The following is a 17,183-nucleotide window of genomic DNA, read 5'->3' as shown; positions in this document are numbered from 1 at the left end:
ATAACTTGTAACAGTTCAATTTCACTGATCTCCCTCTTATTAGAATCAACGTTTTTTGTGACGTTGTTACAACATTCAGACTTTATGAACTGAAATCACGTGAACACACCGAAGTCGAAAGAATTCGGAATCTTAAAGCACCCGGGCCGAGCAGCACCTGAATGCAGCATAAGCTAGGTGTTGGGCATAGTGTTGGGGGGCGCCTTCTTGCCGCCATTTTGCGTGAATACAATGCAGTAGAGACAACTTATTGCGCAAAAAAATACAACTAGACGCCGACAATTTGTGATAAAAAAACACCAGCTGGGCACTTAACCGCGATTACTAATCGGTTTGTTTATCAAAAAGGCATTTGGGGGGGGGGGTTATCGTAGTGGTCAGCTCTGCTCTGTTGCTAGACAACGAAGAACATGAGTTACGGTAGGCCGCCGCCAGACGTTGAGGGGATGACCTCTCTGAAAGTGGATAACCTGACTTACCGAACTTCACCGGAGACTCTACGTCGAGTTTTTGAGAAGTACGGTCGCGTAGGTGATGTTTATATCCCCCGGGACAGGTACACCAAGGAGAGCCGTGGGTTTGCCTTCGTGCGGTTTCACGACAAGCGCGACGCGGAGGACGCGATGGACGCTATGGACGGCGCGTTGCTCGACGGACGGGAGCTGAGGGTTCAGATGGCCCGATACGGACGACCTCCGGACTCCATGTACAGCCGGAGAGGGGCTCCGCCACGCAGATACGGAGGGTATGGGCGCAGAAGTAGGAGGTAATGCTGGTGTGTTTAGGCCCAGCTGAGGAACTCCTTAAAGGTTTTTAGACTTTTCTGAAGAGAAGCTGACCACATGGTATCGTTTGTACTTACCGCTTTCTCTCTCTCTCTCTCTCTCTCTCTCTGTCCGTTCACAGCCGCTCAGCAAGCCCTCGCCGCAGGAGACGAAGCCGCAGCCGCTCCAGGAGCCGAAGCCGATCCCGTTCCAGGAGCCGCCACCACTACAGCCGCTCCAGGTCCCGTTCCTACTCCAGGTCTCGCTCCAAGTCTAAGTCAAAGTCCAGAACCCCGAGACGAAGCAAGTCAAAGTCTCCCTCGAGGTCTCGATCCCGCTCCAGGTCTAAGTCGAGGAGTAGGACCCCACCTTCCAACAGAGGGTCCAGATCCAGGTCCAGGTCCAAATCCAAGAGTCGGCCTAAATCTCCGGAGGACATCGGGGAAGAGTCTTAATCCAAACTTGGACACAACATGACGGTATTCAGGGGGGAGAGGGGGATCATGTTTAAGTCAAGTAGGACATCTGAGATGGCTTACTGCTGTCATTCAGGTTAGCATTCTGCAGCCATGGTGCTTTTTTTTTTTTTTGAACATGTGAAGGAATAACTACCAAAAAAGTCATAATAATGAAAAGAAAAAAATAATAGAAATTAAGAATAATAACAAAATAACTTTTTTTGTTATAAAATAAATAAACGTACAGACAGCAGAATATTGTAACAGTTGAACCTGTCTGAAAAAGAGTAGTAAGAAGTATAAACTTATCTAATACTACCCCTTCACCTTCTCAATCTTAATCACATTTCAGAAGCAACAGTGTCTGCAGAATCCTGACTGTTTTAGATATTCACATTAAAAATGTGTACTGATGTAGTCCACAGTCCGAGCTCTGTGTTTGCCTTTCATGGCTCATGAAGTTCAGCCAAAGCTAAAGCACACACAGGCAAAGACCGACTATATCATTAATCTTTTTTTAAAATAAAGATATTGACCATTTTATAGTTTTTTGGGAGGGACGGGAAGTTCTGACGTGGGGTGATTAACTTTTAACGTTCACCTAAATGTGGAATTCTTTCCTCCAAGCTGCTGAGTCCTGTTTGCAAAGAGAGGAGGAGGAGGAGGAGATGGGGGTGTTGCAGTTTGAGAGCAGTTAGTGTGTGACCTGCCCAAGTGACCTGCCTTGTTGCTGAGAGGTGATGGCAGTTGCTAAGGAGCAGGTCGTCATGGCGGTGGTTCGGGCTGTCAGTTGGTGTGTGAGGTGGTGTGGTGAGGTACGTTCACGGGGATCACAGGCAGATGCACTGAGCACTTTTCCCGCCCGTGCCTGTGGTTTTCCCTCCGCCTCTCACAGCGGGAACGGACCCTGAGGTTTGTTTTTCAAATATGCCCGAGTGTAATAGTTTAATTGGAACTACTCTTGTGGGTGAAAGGGGTCAATAAATTAGTGTTAACAAATGTATTAGTAACTATGACTATACACAGATGAATGTCCAATAAAAAGCAGATTTTTACATGTTATTGTCAGGGGACAAAAGAATCAGACAAGTACTGCTTTGTCAGGATCCAGTTCAGCTGCAGGAGATGTTATAAGATTGTCTTTTTGTTTTTGCCCTTGTCAACTCTGCTCTATCTTTCCTTCTAGATCTCGGATAGTCGAACCTGTACTGAGGACATCAGGAAGAGTCTCACATTGAGCGAGTGGACTCCACAGTTGCGACTGAATGCAGACTGAAAGGTTATTGAAGCTTGGTCTAAAGAAAATTTAAATTTTTCATTGGAGTACATTCTCTTGAACACATTGTAAGTTTGGATGTGATCTTTGTTTGTTCAGCATATTGAAAGGGATCTGTAAGCTTCTTTTTTTTTTTCATCATTAAATTGGATGTTTGCATTTGATTATATTGTTAATAAATTATTTGATTTCTTTTTTCTCCAGTTGACATAGATCATCATATCCTCGTTCAATGCATTTTTCTAAATGGATATGAAAGTTTTTTTTTTTTTGATTTCCAAAACTGCAGAAAAGGTTGTCATGTTTGGATATTTCAACTCTTCAGAGCTGTGAAACCACTCGTAAAAATGACTTGCTGTACAGTAAAACATTAAAGTATCTTAGCGCCGCTTAATTTGTGATTTGCTAATCTGGAGGAAAGCATTCTTTTGTCGCATCACTTTTTTCCTGTCTTGTTCAATTTGCTTTCCTATGACTCTAACCCTCTTTCTTGTGTATCTTTTGTGCACTAGGCGCAGTTGTGTAGCAGTTGAGTAATGCTGGTTAGCTGTTAAGATGCGGTGCAGTGCGGTGGTGACATGGTGTGGCGTGTTGCGGTGCTGGGTGCCCGGCGCTGTACCGGGGCTCGACCCTCCGCTGCTGTTTGCCGGTTTGTAAGATCACAGGTGTGAAAGATCAACCATCTTCTTCTGTCTTGTGACCTGTCCTTCCCTGCTGTACAGATTCTCCCCTTCCCCGTTTCTCTGTTCTCCCTCCTCTCCTTTGTCCTTCCTCTGTGGTTTATCCACTTTCTATAACTGGTTTGTACTCCTTTTTTTTTTTTTAAATGGGTCCAGTGTGACTCCAATTGAAGGGTTTAAAGGGCAGTCCAGGCTGCTTAATTTGTGCATTGCATTCCTCTGTGAACCTCTCAGTTGTCTTGTAATTGCTTCAGGTGAATGCCAATAAATGTTTTTGTCTTAAAATAACATTGCAGGTCAATTTTTTTTCAATTTGTGACTCTTTGGCCAGCAATGACTCGTATTTATCAAAATGGTTTTTATAGTAACACACAAATCATGTTGATCGCTTTTTCATAAAGTTTTTTTGAATAGCTTTTAAATGGTCCCAGTTAAAACCCTTGGTCCTTCACTTTGTATCAGAAATGTGTCCTAATTTAGAGCTTTGTGACTTTATAAACATTGTTATTCGGTGGCTCAGGAACTCAGATTGTTTATCCAATAAGCCAAACATTGCCTTTAGCTAAAACTCACTTGGACAAATAAGACTGAACTTATACACATATATTTACTGTACCATATTGGTGATCATCTTGTAAATAGTTTTATATTTTAAATATATTTGTACGTGACCTCAAATAAATGTCCACTGAACACTAACTTAGATATGACATTTATTATAAATGTGTACTTGAAGCTTCCTTAGTAATAAGAGAAATATCTTTACAATAAAAAACATCCCAAAGCGTTCACATTAAAATGGGAGCGGCTGTTTTTCAGGGACAAGCAGGAGGACTTGAATGAAGCTACATAACACAGGTCCTGTCACAAATCATTAAAATCTCTTGTGTGAGACACTCGGAGCTGATTAAAAGTGAAGAGCCGAACACGGATTAAAAGAAGAGGAGCTGAGCACGTTGCAGTGAGCTGAGCCAGAAACACCTGAGCTCACCTGTCCGGCACAGCGATGGGTCGACCGGAAACGAGTCGGATCTCAAAACCGACTCTTTCACCTAAATTGAGGGACCGGGTTCCCGCTTGAGAAGATGGACGCTTTATTGATCCTGAGGGAAATTCAACACTATTTTAACACTGTATTGCCTAAGTGAACAAATTTTAGAGGATGACAGTCTTCAGTTAAAATCCTTTTAGTACAAATAATCATATCAAATCATTTAATTATCTATCTACAGATAAAATATTACATGACAATGAAAGTTGTGTGATTACAGCTTGTGTGTAAAGTTAGGTTATAGATGTAAAGTTTAGGAAAATAATTTAAATCAGTGACTAAATCATAAATATTTAAGTCTGACATAATGGGCAACCAGAAGTAGCCAAAAGAGTTGGTTACTTTGCTGAGTTGAGTTTATTGATCTGGCTCACTAAAAGAGCTGTATTCCCCACACTTGTCCGGGGATGGAGCACCGAGGTGCAGGGGGCGGGGCTGGAGGATGTGACGTCATGCTCGGACAGGAGATTGTAGCCTGCTCCTTAAACGCTGCTCGTCAGCGTTGATGTTTGTGGAGGATTATTGCAAGCTGCGGAATGGACAACAACAGACAGTAAATACAGAGGACGCACAATAATAACACACCCCCCCCCCTTAAACTACCAACCATCATGGATTTAACTTTTGTATTATCTGCCGCTATTTTCACGCTTCTCGCAATTGTGATCGCAACGTCGCTTCTTACTGCGAAAGCATCCGCAGCCGACGCTGCAAACTCCCGGAGATTATTCGGAAAAGGTACAACCGGAGGATTAGACGAACCAGGACCAAAGCAGAATGGATTTATACCGGAGAAGAAGGAGGAAAAACAGGAGCTGGAGGAAGACTGGTGTGACATCAGCGGGAGCTCACACGATCACTGGGATGTAGTTAAATCTGTGCTTTCAGTAAGTCACCTGGTTGGTTGTAACACACAGCACATACACTTCATTTGTTTAATCACCTATCTCTCTCTCTCTTAATCTCTTTAAATCACTCTCCCTCCTGCTCAGATATGCAGTCAGTGAACAAGCACTCAAACTCTTCCCTTCAGTCAAAGTTGCAATGCAATAAGAGGGACTTTAATAGAAGCTCCTGTAATTTAACTTTAATGCTAATCAACAAAAAAGGTTACAATCATTCATGGAAGATCTGACTGTGAAATGTGACTGAAACAGAACATGCCAAAGTGTACTGAAAACTTTGCCCTATTTGGAGAAAATTAAAACCAATCCAGTAAAGTGGCTGAACACTGAGCTTTGACTTTGTCAAAACAGGTTTTAAAATCCTGAAGAAGAAACGGAAAAGAAAGCAAATCTATCTGCTGAAACTAATGTTATTGTGCTGTGCTGTAACCTACTTTATGAGTTTGTGCTTTTACTAGCCTGGCAGGTCTCTGATCGTGAATTCAATCTAACTAGTGAGTGACAGAATGCAAACCGCAACCAATCAAGGGGAAGGGAGAAACCAGGAAGTGTATTAAAAGGGGGGTGTTGAAGGAGAAGAGAAAGTGAAATTAAACAAAATAGTGATCCTAACAGTTATGTCCTCAACCAAACCATGTTTTTGTGCATACATGACCAAGTCACAGCATTTGTGACAGGGTTTAGAGATGCTGCAGAGATGAAACATTCTGGATCTGTCGTCCTGTCAGTAGCACTAATACTTTTAAATCATGTGATTTCACTCTCTTTGTGAGCTTTAAGTATTGACACTAGCTACCTACAGTCTAACAGCGTGTGAGTTAAATTGATGTTGAAAAGGAACTCAAAGGTTTTAGACTAATTTGCCCTCTTGTAAAGTGGTCGATGATGCCAAGCCAATGTTTTCCAAACACCCAAGGGAGCAAGGTTATGAGAGGACGAGCTGGGTCTATAATCCCTGACACCTGTGATGAGTGTAGGCAGGTCAGCATCCAGGAGAGGTGAGATAAACGCATAACACAAGGAGGTGAATAGGTTTGTTTGGAGCTTTCGTTTGAAACGATGGCTTGTGCTGTATCACCATGTGCACAATAATCTGAAATAGATAAAGATAATGAAGGATTTTAATTGATTGAGTTGGAGAGAGACAAAAAGAAAAAGGTTTAATGCCCATCACCTAACTAACCCCTCAACTGTCTACTAGGAGGACACACGTTCCCACACTCTTATTGAAGAGCCGTCAACACCTGACTTTGACTTTTCACCCTCCACCTCCACGAGTTTAGAGGTAGACTCGTCATCCGAGTCCTCGTCTGGGAGGAGCCGCAGGTCATTCATTGGGCTCTCTGATAAAGAGCTACTAAAGTGTGCTTTCTCTCACCCCCAGACTGAAGGAGTCACAGAGAGCCCAGACATCAACGGTGAGCACTTGTACGCGCTTGGTATATTCTTCCGAAAATAAAAGGTTTATACACATTTATGACCAACAGTTACTCTCTTTTTATCAGATGACGGAGAGTCAAATGAAAGCGATTCCTTGCAGTATGTCCCTGGAAAGGCGCGATCCCACCACTTGCAAATGATGATGTCCACAGAGGAGCTGGAGGAGGAGCAAAGGTTGGTTAAAAACTACAAATATGGGGTAAACTTTCTGATACAGGAACGTATAAAGGCCTCGTGTGAAAACAACTCATTGGAAAGATCCATCAACTGGATCTCTAAAGGTTTAAGAGTTAGCTTTATAAGACAAGAAATTAGCTGTCCTGGATGATTTGTCCATATTTGCAGAGGATACCTTTTTTTCTGTAGGGTGTCTGCAGGCACCGCTCTTTTTAACGCATGATACAGTCCAACAAAGACTCTCTCAGGCAAATTTGAGAAAGCAGAACTTTGCATCATCAGCAGTGATTTTTGCCACTTAAGCTTGTACCGCACAGGTGGCCTTAAAGATGCAGATAATACTGTGCAGTGCTGCTGACATGACATCACCCTTCTCCCCTTCCTCCACAGTCCCCTTTATTCCACATTAGAAGTGTGACTTTCAGCAGGTGTTGGTTGGACCTCAGGTCATCATCACCTCTGACAGAAAGGTGTTAGTTAATCCTCGGAGGACTTCTCTGTTCTGCCACAAGGAGGAGTCAGTAACGCAGCACTGGGACACAGTGCTGGAGAGGCGTTCACTTTAAATCCCTTCATTCACACAGGGAGAGAGGACCTGAAGGTTTGTGCTTGATAGGAGAAATATATTCTCTTAAAAGTTATGTTACACTGACAGAGACATCTTCCAGTTCCTATAGATCAGTAATTATGTCTTGAGGTCACAAAAAGAAGACATAACGAAAAGAAAGCAAAGCCAAAACACAGACAGAAAAAGTTTTAGAAATGATTTATTTCTTGTGCAGACTTTGTGTCTTTCAAGCAGAAAGGAATTAACAAAAACATTTAAAAAAAAAAAAAAAAAAATCTGTTTCCTTTTGGATTTTTTCTTTTTTTAAATATAACGTTGTTTAGTAGACACTGACGTTGCTTTATACCAGTTTATACATGGATTAATGTTGGGTCTCTTCAAATGATTTCAAATGAAATAACATTGTATGTTCATGTGCTGCTGGTAAGTGTGCATGCCCCATGAACAGAGGCTATACCTGTAGTCCTCCAAGCAGGGTTTGAATCCAACCTGTGGCTCCTTTTTCAACGACAATCCCCACTCACTCTCCTGATTCTGTCCACTTCTTTAAAAAAGTCCCAAAAAAAAAGAAAGCATACGATCAAGCCTCATCCTGCACAATATGAGACAACCACGCAATATGCAATAACATGATTCAATATACAATTGAAGAACAGTAAACAATGCATATTAGCTATAACTAACAGTTTCTACAGGAAGTCTGTTTGCTGCTCTCCGTGTTGGACACAAACTGCTTATGCAACATGTCCATCTTGAATCCTAAATAAATCCACTTTGTTACTGCTTTATTGGCACCAACCAGAGTAGCAGATAGCTGACCTGAGCTTCATCTTAATGCATTCAAATTGTGTAAAAGCATGAAAAGTGTAAACAGGAATCCATTAGATTAGTAAAATGTATTCATGCTGAGTGAGAAAGCAGTGATTGTTTGCATAAAACACTTTTTCTTATTTATTGGGATAACATCAGACTTTTGCGAATCCTCATGTTGCTTTCATGTTGCCACTCTGATCTCGACCTGCTTTTATGTAAAGTGTCTGAAGATGCTGTGGGTACACTAACATCTTTATTACTGTCTCTATCTAAATGATGAGCTAATTATAAACTGAACAGACTTTAGGGCAAGAAGTGAAGGTCATATTTATCTGCAGACTTTATATTGTTTACAGTTCAATAAAGTTCAAAGTATAATATCTTTGTGCACAGTCATTCTCCCTTGGCAGGTGTCTGAGTTTGTCATCCTAAGAGATACAACGTCAGGTTGAAAGGAAAAAAAAACCTCACAGAAGGCTGTAAATAACTCAACATAGACTATCTGTATTTTAATCATGTTAAAACTAGACTGAGTTCCCTTCTTCTCATTTGAAAGAACATGTCTTTTCGTTTTCTGGCTGGCTTTACAAATCGTTTTCGATTATGAAGCTCCATCTTGTAATTTGCTATTTTATCACGGACACAGATTGGAAACACATTGGTCGGATAAAAAAGATACGAATGATAACAGATATAGGGAGGGTTGTTTAGCCTGATATTGGTGGATTTCCCCATGCCTTGTTTCTAAATATTCACAGTACCAGTATTGTTTGTGACTGTGAATTTTACCTGAGGTTAATTGTCCTTCTTTCCTGATTCAGCGTTCTTTGATAATTGTCTTCACAGGGTGCAACGAGAGCAACTGGCAGCCATCTTCCAGCTGCTGAAAGAAAACAAGGAGACGTTTGGCGATGTGTCAGAGGGAGACATGGAGGAGCAGCTTAGACTCTACTCCATCTGAAGCTCCTCTCTCATGTGCAGTTCATTGAGTTTGCCATCCTGCCTCTGAAGGCGCTCTTTAACCTGGGTGCGTTTCTGGACTACTCCAGTATACCAAATACTTCAGTATACTCTTTCACAGTGTTCAACACATCTGTGCTGTCCACTTGATCCACTCTTTTTCATATTTTAATACAGTATCATTTTAATTTCGTTGCGTTGTTGCTGTCCGTCACATGAAACCGGCCGCAGCTCTTCCAGATCACAATGAAGGATTAAAGCGACAAAGGACTTTTCTTTTTGTTTAATTTTTACATCAAGGAAATGTTTATCAAACCTCCTTGTTATAATGTGTCCCTCCTTCTATTGTGTAACAGGTACAGTATGCTCCTCTGCCTGTAAAGTTTATTTCTGCAAAACTTCATAGTTTAATAAAAGACAACGGGCATTCTTAAAACACACTGATGCAACATTTTGACATTCACATAAGTTTTCTTATTGGCATTGTTCTCAGTTGAAAAGCATAAGAAACAATCATTCAAGAGCATACTTGCAGACACATACTGTACATGCCAGTGCAAACTGACTTTTAATTGGTTTCTTTAATATACACCTTTATTATTAAATGAAAGACATAAGCTTATGATTGGAATGAAGACATTTTTTATTTAAATCCTGCAATGTTTGGTGTGAACTGCAAAATGTTGAATTATGAACATAAAATGATGTTTTTCTAATTAAACACCAAAAATATGAAAAAAAAAAACAGTTCACAACTGGATATTTAATGACAAATGTCACTTGTTCCATCCTTTCAAAGCAGTTTTATAATAAATTTACACTACCAAATGGTACTTATTTTGATTGTGAGAATTGTTTCTTCTTGAAATCAAACTATTGTGTGTCATCTGGTGTGAGAACACGGGTTAGGAATGCTGAAAATCAGGCTCCTTTTTAAAAAAATGTTGTTTTAACAAAAGCAAAGAAGTAAATAAATCAAAATATACGAGGAGAAGACATGTAGGATAGAATAGAATGCCTTTATTGTCATTATACAAATTGTACAACAAGATTACACACAGTTAAAACAAAAAAAACATCAAGAACAATATAAAAAGTGACTAGTTAAGGTAAGGCGGGATACATGTGGTAGGACTCATTTACATATAGCAGTTTAATAAAGAAGGAAGAAATTGCATAATGTGAAAAAGAGGTAAAAAAATATATATATATAATTAGCACTAGCTTTTCATGATACAAAACATACAAAATGAGAACTGAGGGTGGTATTTGAACCAGCTGATCAAACCAAAACCAACACACAGGGGAGGACTAAACACAAAATAACTCGAAGTTAACCAAGGAACACCGAACCCCCCATGCTGTCTCTTAGTGGTCCTCTTCCACAAAGCCAAGCTCCATCCCCAGCCTCATCCTTTGTTCAAACCAGGAAGGAGAGCACCTCAGCCAGGTAACTCAAACGAGAAGGGAAATCAATAAATATTACTTTAACTGGTACACATAATGGTAATGAATACTGTTTGAAGGGCCCCCCAATGAATTCATCCCTCAACAGAATCTAAAATCGCCACTGATTGTGTCACTGTGTCCAACAACACTACAACAGTTAGTCCCAACCGAGTAGGCTCCTCTGATTGGACAAGGGGTTTTAATGAGTGCTGATAAAGCGCAACATCATAAGACTACTCGTTTGTGTATCACTCCGCCAGTGTCCTGAATACGGTGCATGTCAACGTCACAAGAAACAGTTCTTCGAGTTTAATGCAGATGATATAGGCTACCTCTGAATCACATGACACACGAGAATTACTGTCAAATTATGTTTTAGGCTACTTCCAACAAACATTCCTCTATTTGAGAGTTCCTCTAATAGTTTTCAATAGTTTCCCTCGGGATCAATAAAGTATCTATCTATCTATCTATCTATCTATCTATCTATCTATCTATCTATCTATCTATCTATCTATCTATCTATCTATCTATCTATCTATCTATCTATCTATCTATCTATCTATCTATCTATCTATCTATCTAGTTCAATGTTCAATTGTTTTGAGATTATAATTTCGACCCTTGTTCCCATGCACTTCTCTTTTCTATCCTAATTTCTGTTTGCGCACGGTCGTTGAAATGACGTCTAATGCCCTTATATGGGCATTTAATTGCTTAGTCGTAATAACTGGCACGAGCTTCCTGGTATCGTACAGGTGCAAACAATTTGTGAAGGAGGTCAATAGTTGTGAAAGTGTGCGTGTGTCTGTGTGCGTGCAGCTCCCTGTTCAGTCGGTCTCTCTGAATCAGTAAACCGAGCAGAAGCCCCTTTCCCAACAGTCTCTCTGGGCGACAAGTTACTATAGTGCATGTCAGGTACGACTTTGTCCCTGTAGGATTCAGGAGCCAAAGGAAAAAGAAACTCGTAGCTCTTAATTGGTCATCTTTCCTCTGACTGTCAGGGATGGCGCTCCAATCTGCCAGGTTGTTTTCTTGTGTGTGTATCACTGTACTTGCGCTTTTATTGTTACTCGTGTCTTGTGGATTTTTCTCAGAAAGCATCAGGTATGTTGTGTTCATATTCATTCCAGATTTTTTTTTTTTTGTCTGTTACCTATCTTTTTTTCTTTTTTGGCTAATTCTTTTAGAGAAACTCTTTTTTTTTTCACTTCAGCGTGTGTTTTTTATTGTTTTGAATATTGCATATTGATCTCCTCTTCTAAAATGTCCACTCCAGCTCGTCTGCTTTGATGGGATACCGAAGCTTTGTTTTTGACGGTAACTTTGAGTTCTGGGATACAAAAGCAAACTTGACTTCATCTCCTGATGTGGTCAAATCAAGACGTTGGCCAGAACATGGTAACTCAACAAAAGCAAAGCCAGTAACGCATGTAAAGCAGAGGATCACTCCACTTGAAGCTGAGACTCCCATGCCCCCCCTGGCCGTACGCTCCTTCAAGAAGCTTCCAATATGGGATTTTGAGGATGTATATAACCAGGATGCCCCACCCAGACCACAAGTAAGCATGTTGCTATAAGAAATGAGTAGATGTAAATGTCTTCATACTGTGGGAGTGGTATTGGCCTCCACATATATCTACCCAACACTTTTATCCTTTTAAACTCTGTAGCACTTTGAGATTTTAAAAATGTAAAGTGCTTTACAAATAAAATGTATTATTCTTGTCTGTTGATTGTGTTTGATCGCACAGGCTGATTTTATAGTAATCCTTTCAGGTATTCAATGTAGCAATTGGTTAATCAATATTCATTATTATTATTATTGTGTAATTATTTATTCTACATTCTCAGACTTGTGCCCAATCTCTGCGAAACTCCAAGGATGACGGCTTCAAGGCGGCTTTCCTTCCCAACATACGTCTGTTTATGCATAAGGACAATGTCAACATGAGCGAGTGGAACAGGCTGTCACATTTTAACAACCCTTTTGGCTTCATGGGTTTCCAGTACAAAGGTAAGCGTTTTGTTTGTCTGTGTAGTTTTGTGAACATGGACCACGAATCTGCATTAAAGCCAAATCAGAATAAAAAAGACTTCATGTAAACACTGATGAGTCTGATCAGGCTTACTTAAAAAATGTAATTCCAAACAAGAGTGGTTTGTGCACATCTGTTATCTTACCTTGATAAAGGTATCTGAATGTCTTTCTTTCTTCGGCTTGCAACATTACTTGTCAGAAAAGATAAGATATTCATCCCACAACTGAGACATTTACAGTGTTGCAGCAGCAAAGACCAAGGTTGGTCAAAAAAGAGCACACGGTGCACATGTTAAAAATAAATAAGTTGAGGAGCCAAAACAGAGCTGCATTTATAACAAATGTAATGGGCTGAATCATTGACTGTTTGATTATAAGTTGTATTGCTCATATTACATCCCCTCACACCATTCATCACTGTTATTTCACCTTCCAGCCTTGTCCTCTTCATCCACTCCTTTTCTCTCTGCAGAGCACAGAGATTTTGGTCACTTAGCATGTAAAAAAAAAAAAAGATCCTCAGAACGGAAATATATCTCTTTCTAAAATAAAGTTTGAGGACAATTGTATGACCCACAAAATGATCAATATGTCGGACCTCTTGACCCAATATGTGGATTTCTGTGTATCCTGCAATTTTTAAAAATAAATAAATTTTATTTTGGCCTTATTTCTCCTGTTTTCTTCTCCTTCTCACAGAACTCATTTCTGAGGATTGCTTAAATTCAGAGCCGCCTTCCATAGCAACGATCTGTTCTTAATAGCAACAGTCAGCTATGGAGGTATAGATGAGATTGTTGCTATGCCTTAATTTCATTTCAGAATCAATTGTTTTGTGTGAGTAAAGCTAGCAATTGTTGTAAATGCCAGGGGGGTTGTAAGCATTATGCCACTCAGTTTTCATGTACAAAAACAGTTCCTGTTATAAGCTGAATGATTACGGTGTGTTTTGCTTGTTTTTGTTTCTTTGCAGATGTAATGGAGGCAGTGAATTTGATCCCAAAGCCAAAAGAGCCACTATTCCCTCCAAAGCCTGGAAGCAATGGATGTGTACGTTGTGCTGTGGTGGGCACAGCAGGGATCCTCAATGGCTCTAAGATGGGGAAAGAGATCAATGATCACGATTATGTTATACGGTAAGAACAATATCTGTCCAAGGTTCTTGTAAGGACCTTTTGTTTGTGGAAATATAATTGTTTCAAACAGCTTTAACAGTCTGTTCATAGAAGGCTTTTTAAACAATTTTTTTTTTTTTTTTTTTTTTTTAAGTTTTGTTTTACATTCGACTAAAGACATGTTTGAGGAGAGAAAAGATCCTGACCTGCAATGAATGTTGCAATGGCTAAAAAAAAAATTCTTTGATTGGGTATACTTTATGGGTCCCTGACCTGACCTGACCCTGACCCTGATTCTTATCCTTTGGGTTCAAGTCCATGACCTACTTTATTTAGAAGAATGGTTTTCTTACCCTTTTGATGATCTTTCCTGGCTTTAGTTTATGGAAACGTCACACAATGCGTGCGGTGCTGTACCGAGACAAACCAAGCTCAACCGCTTGGTGGAAACGGGGCTCAAGCTTTTTGTCAGATGTTCAGTGTTTACACGCAAAATGCTTTTTTTTTTTTTTCTTTTTTTTCTTTTTTAAAACATCCCATAACTCACTTGCAAAAGTAGCTGGTGTTTAAGCTAAATATTAGCATTGCAACAATTGTCCAACACTAACTTAAATACAATGATATTTGGTATGTGTAATGTTCAATATGTCAGCCACATTACTTAGAATGACTTGTGTCAGACAGTGGATGAGCCCAGAGGGTTTTTTTAAAGGTAAAAACCTCTGCAGTAGCTTAGCCTGATGATATAAAACTAGAAATGAGTACAGCATTAGCACTTTTTCAATAAATGTTTCTGTGTGTCAGGATGAATGGTGCTGTCATTGAAGGTCATGAGGAAGATGTAGGAAACAGAACATCTGTTTATGTTCACACGGCCCACTCCATCACTGCATCGAGGGGTCTGTTTAAGAAGTACGGCTACAAACATGCCCCTACTGATGAGGTAATCAAACTGCTTTAAAAATAGTGTAATGTAATGTTTCCTACCTTCATGAGTCTCTCTTTATTGCTTTTGTAGGGAATAAAATATGTGATGATTCCTGAGGGCCTGAGGGATTTTTTTTGGCTCACTGGTCTGCTCAAAAGACAGAGGGTTGCTGCTGGCCAATTTCGCAACTATCGGTGAGTATACACTCGTATGATCATTGCTTTTATGAGCTGAACTTTGTTCCATCCTGCTGGGTCAAATTATTTCCCTGTTACAATAAATTTCTTTAATTCAGGAAGTTAAAAAAAAAATCTATTTTTTTTTTCTTCTCCCAACTCTTCAATGATATTATTAGTCCACTGGAACACATAAGTCAAAACGTTGTACCCTTCCACCAGAACGAACAGAGTCCCCGTTCATCACTGTCTGTTATTACATCAAATTCTGTTTAAAAATATTACACATTAACCCAAAAATACCTTTTCATCTCTAAAGCTCATTGCTTTTTTTCTTTTTTGGCAGTAGTCAAAAAATCAGAAGCAGGAATTAACTGACGGTGTGATGTCTCATTTAATGCGTTTATCTCTCCCTTGTATTCAAATTCTCAAGGCCATGGACGCAGTACTCTACTCCGTTTGATGAGAGTCGCTTTTACGTTCTGCACCCAGATTTCCTCAGATACATACGAAACAGGTTGGTCTACCTTTTATATTTTCACAGAATCTGCACATCTTTAGTTTATAACTATAAAGACGGGAGCTATACTATGCAAATTAGAACTTAAAAGACAGTTTGAACTGAACAAAATGAAATGGGCTTTTATGAAAAATTCAAGTATACGTTTAATCCGTTATTAGCTACTGACTTCTTTTTTTTTTTTTTTTTTTTTTTTTTTGTGTGTGTGTCTGAATACATTGTTTTCAAACTGTTGATGCCGACAGGTTTTTAAAGTCTAAAAATCTGAATGCTAAATTCTGGCCGATTGTCCGACCGACCAACGGGGCGTTTTCTCTCTTCTTGGCTCTGCACACATGTGACATTGTAAGTTACCTTTTCCTACATAAACTTGTCCAAATGCCACCTATAGCTATCTATTTTTTTATAAACATGATGATGATTGAAAGAAACTTTTGCTTTTAGTTATATAAGGGATGATTTCTTAGCTTGAGATGTTTATCCAGTACCCCTCCTCTGTGATTTGTCACTCCAAGGTGAGCGTTTACGGCTTCATCACGGAGGACTTCAAGAAATACAACAACTACTATTTTGAGAACAATGGTAAAACGCATATCATTTTCTTCATCAACCATGACTATAAATTGGAGATGAAGACATGGAAAAATCTACATGACGCCAAGATAATGAAGCTTTACCAAAAATCGGACCCAAAAAAGGGGACCAAAAAGAGAAACTGAACTTGATTCTTTGAGAATCAAAGCGCTAATGTAAAACAATGAGGGCATTTTATGTAAAAAAAAAAAAAAAAGACATAACCACAATTCATTTTGTTACATTTCCCGTCATGGATAATCTAACTGTTTGACAATTTGTTACGGTTGTGTTAAAACTCTAGTGAAGGTGTTTAAAGAGGACTGTACTCGTTCTCTCTCTGGCGGGGAAATGAAACTAATTTACTAGAAGTTGATTAATTAAAAAGGAAAAACTACATGAAGTGCCTTCCTAAAGTGTTCAGATTCCACATTGATACTTGACATTAGAAATGTTTTAGTTTTGTAAGACTGCGTCAGTGTCAGCAAAGGCATGGGTTTGAAATGTAGTGAATTCATTGGGTGCATTCAGAGATCTGAAACCTACAATGTGAACAGCCCAAATAAACTGTACATAAGAAAAGGAGAACATGTATCATCAGGATATAAATACTGGTCACTGGTGTATATAAAGTTTCAGACGTTACTTTTTAATAGATGGGTCTTCTGTTTACAATCCAAAATGTAAATGTGGCCACAATCCGTTTTTTTTCTTCTTTTTTTAATTCAACATTTACAGCGCTTGTGTAAGGTTGGAACGGTGTATTGCCCTTTGTTCATATCTGCTGCTGTGTAGCACATTATAGGACTTATACAAACATGTTAATGTCTTTTTGTGTGGAATGATTATTGAAATGTTTCATCTGGGCTTTCATTTTCTGTATTTATGTTAATGTTTAGATTATAAAAGGACTCCTTTATTTTCTAAATATTATTACACGTGTACCCCTGATCCATTGTGAAGGACGGAAGAGACGAGTGGGGAAAAAATGTCAGTTTTCAATAAATGTTCAGAAGGGAGCGGTTTTGTTTACTTGTGCTTTTCTTCAGAATTTCCAATCTGATAACGTATGCAGTATTGCCACATCCTTTGCCATAAAGACAAGTGTTCTTGTGTAACACTGAAAAGTCTGACCATCTACAACACTGACTGTCTGTGCAGAAGCCATCACAACATCAACATAAGTAAAACATAAGGTCAACTGCATATTTTATAAAACCAACTTTTGAGACAAGTCAAAATGTAGACTTTTACAGTTTTATACATGTATTTGAACATTTCTAAAATAA

General features: G+C 39.3%; 3 protein-coding genes across 11 annotated transcripts; all 3 read left to right on the top strand.

The window, feature by feature from the left end:
* The first annotated feature begins 151 nt into the window (after window positions 1–151).
* Window positions 152–3,466, top strand: srsf2a (serine and arginine rich splicing factor 2a). 8 transcript variants are annotated; one of them, XR_013778030.1, is made up of 5 exons: window positions 152–766; window positions 907–1,243; window positions 1,850–2,134; window positions 2,409–2,501; window positions 3,011–3,466. XR_013778030.1 is itself a non-coding variant. In XM_079334368.1 (3 exons), exons 1-2 carry the CDS (start codon window positions 411–413, stop codon window positions 1,217–1,219), a joined length of 669 nt encoding a protein of 222 aa, XP_079190494.1. In that variant the 5' UTR covers window positions 152–410; the 3' UTR covers window positions 1,220–1,243; window positions 2,409–3,466. The 8 variants fall into 8 exon arrangements, 3 of the variants coding, with proteins under 3 accessions (XP_079190494.1, XP_079190493.1, XP_079190495.1); XR_013778028.1 differs by lacking the exon at window positions 1,850–2,134; XR_013778029.1 differs by having other exon boundaries at window positions 1,850–2,037; window positions 2,409–3,466.
* Window positions 3,467–4,617: 1,151 nt separating this feature from the next.
* Window positions 4,618–9,712, top strand: mxra7 (matrix-remodelling associated 7). 2 transcript variants are annotated; one of them, XM_079372740.1, is made up of 5 exons: window positions 4,618–5,116; window positions 6,336–6,419; window positions 6,519–6,552; window positions 6,640–6,748; window positions 8,979–9,712. In XM_079372740.1, exons 1-5 carry the CDS (start codon window positions 4,841–4,843, stop codon window positions 9,091–9,093), a joined length of 618 nt encoding a protein of 205 aa, XP_079228866.1. In that variant the 5' UTR covers window positions 4,618–4,840; the 3' UTR covers window positions 9,094–9,712. The 2 variants fall into 2 exon arrangements, with proteins under 2 accessions (XP_079228866.1, XP_079228867.1); XM_079372741.1 differs by lacking the exon at window positions 6,336–6,419 and having other exon boundaries at window positions 4,632–5,116.
* A 1,570-nt stretch (window positions 9,713–11,282) lies between these two features.
* LOC306817022 (alpha-N-acetylgalactosaminide alpha-2,6-sialyltransferase 1-like) lies at window positions 11,283–16,588 on the top strand. Its single transcript, XM_079333567.1, has 9 exons — window positions 11,283–11,648; window positions 11,821–12,103; window positions 12,396–12,558; window positions 13,556–13,718; window positions 14,502–14,640; window positions 14,716–14,819; window positions 15,235–15,318; window positions 15,567–15,666; window positions 15,837–16,588. Exons 1-9 carry the CDS (start codon window positions 11,548–11,550, stop codon window positions 16,038–16,040), a joined length of 1,341 nt encoding a protein of 446 aa, XP_079189693.1. The 5' UTR covers window positions 11,283–11,547; the 3' UTR covers window positions 16,041–16,588.
* The last annotated feature ends 595 nt before the right edge of the window (window positions 16,589–17,183 follow it).

This window comes from Symphodus melops, assembly GCF_947650265.1.
Source record: "Symphodus melops genome assembly, chromosome: 21".
Classification (NCBI taxonomy): Eukaryota; Metazoa; Chordata; class Actinopteri; order Labriformes; family Labridae; genus Symphodus; species Symphodus melops.
Note: the sequence above shows the minus strand (reverse complement) of the source record. Positions and strands in the feature narration are given on the sequence as shown.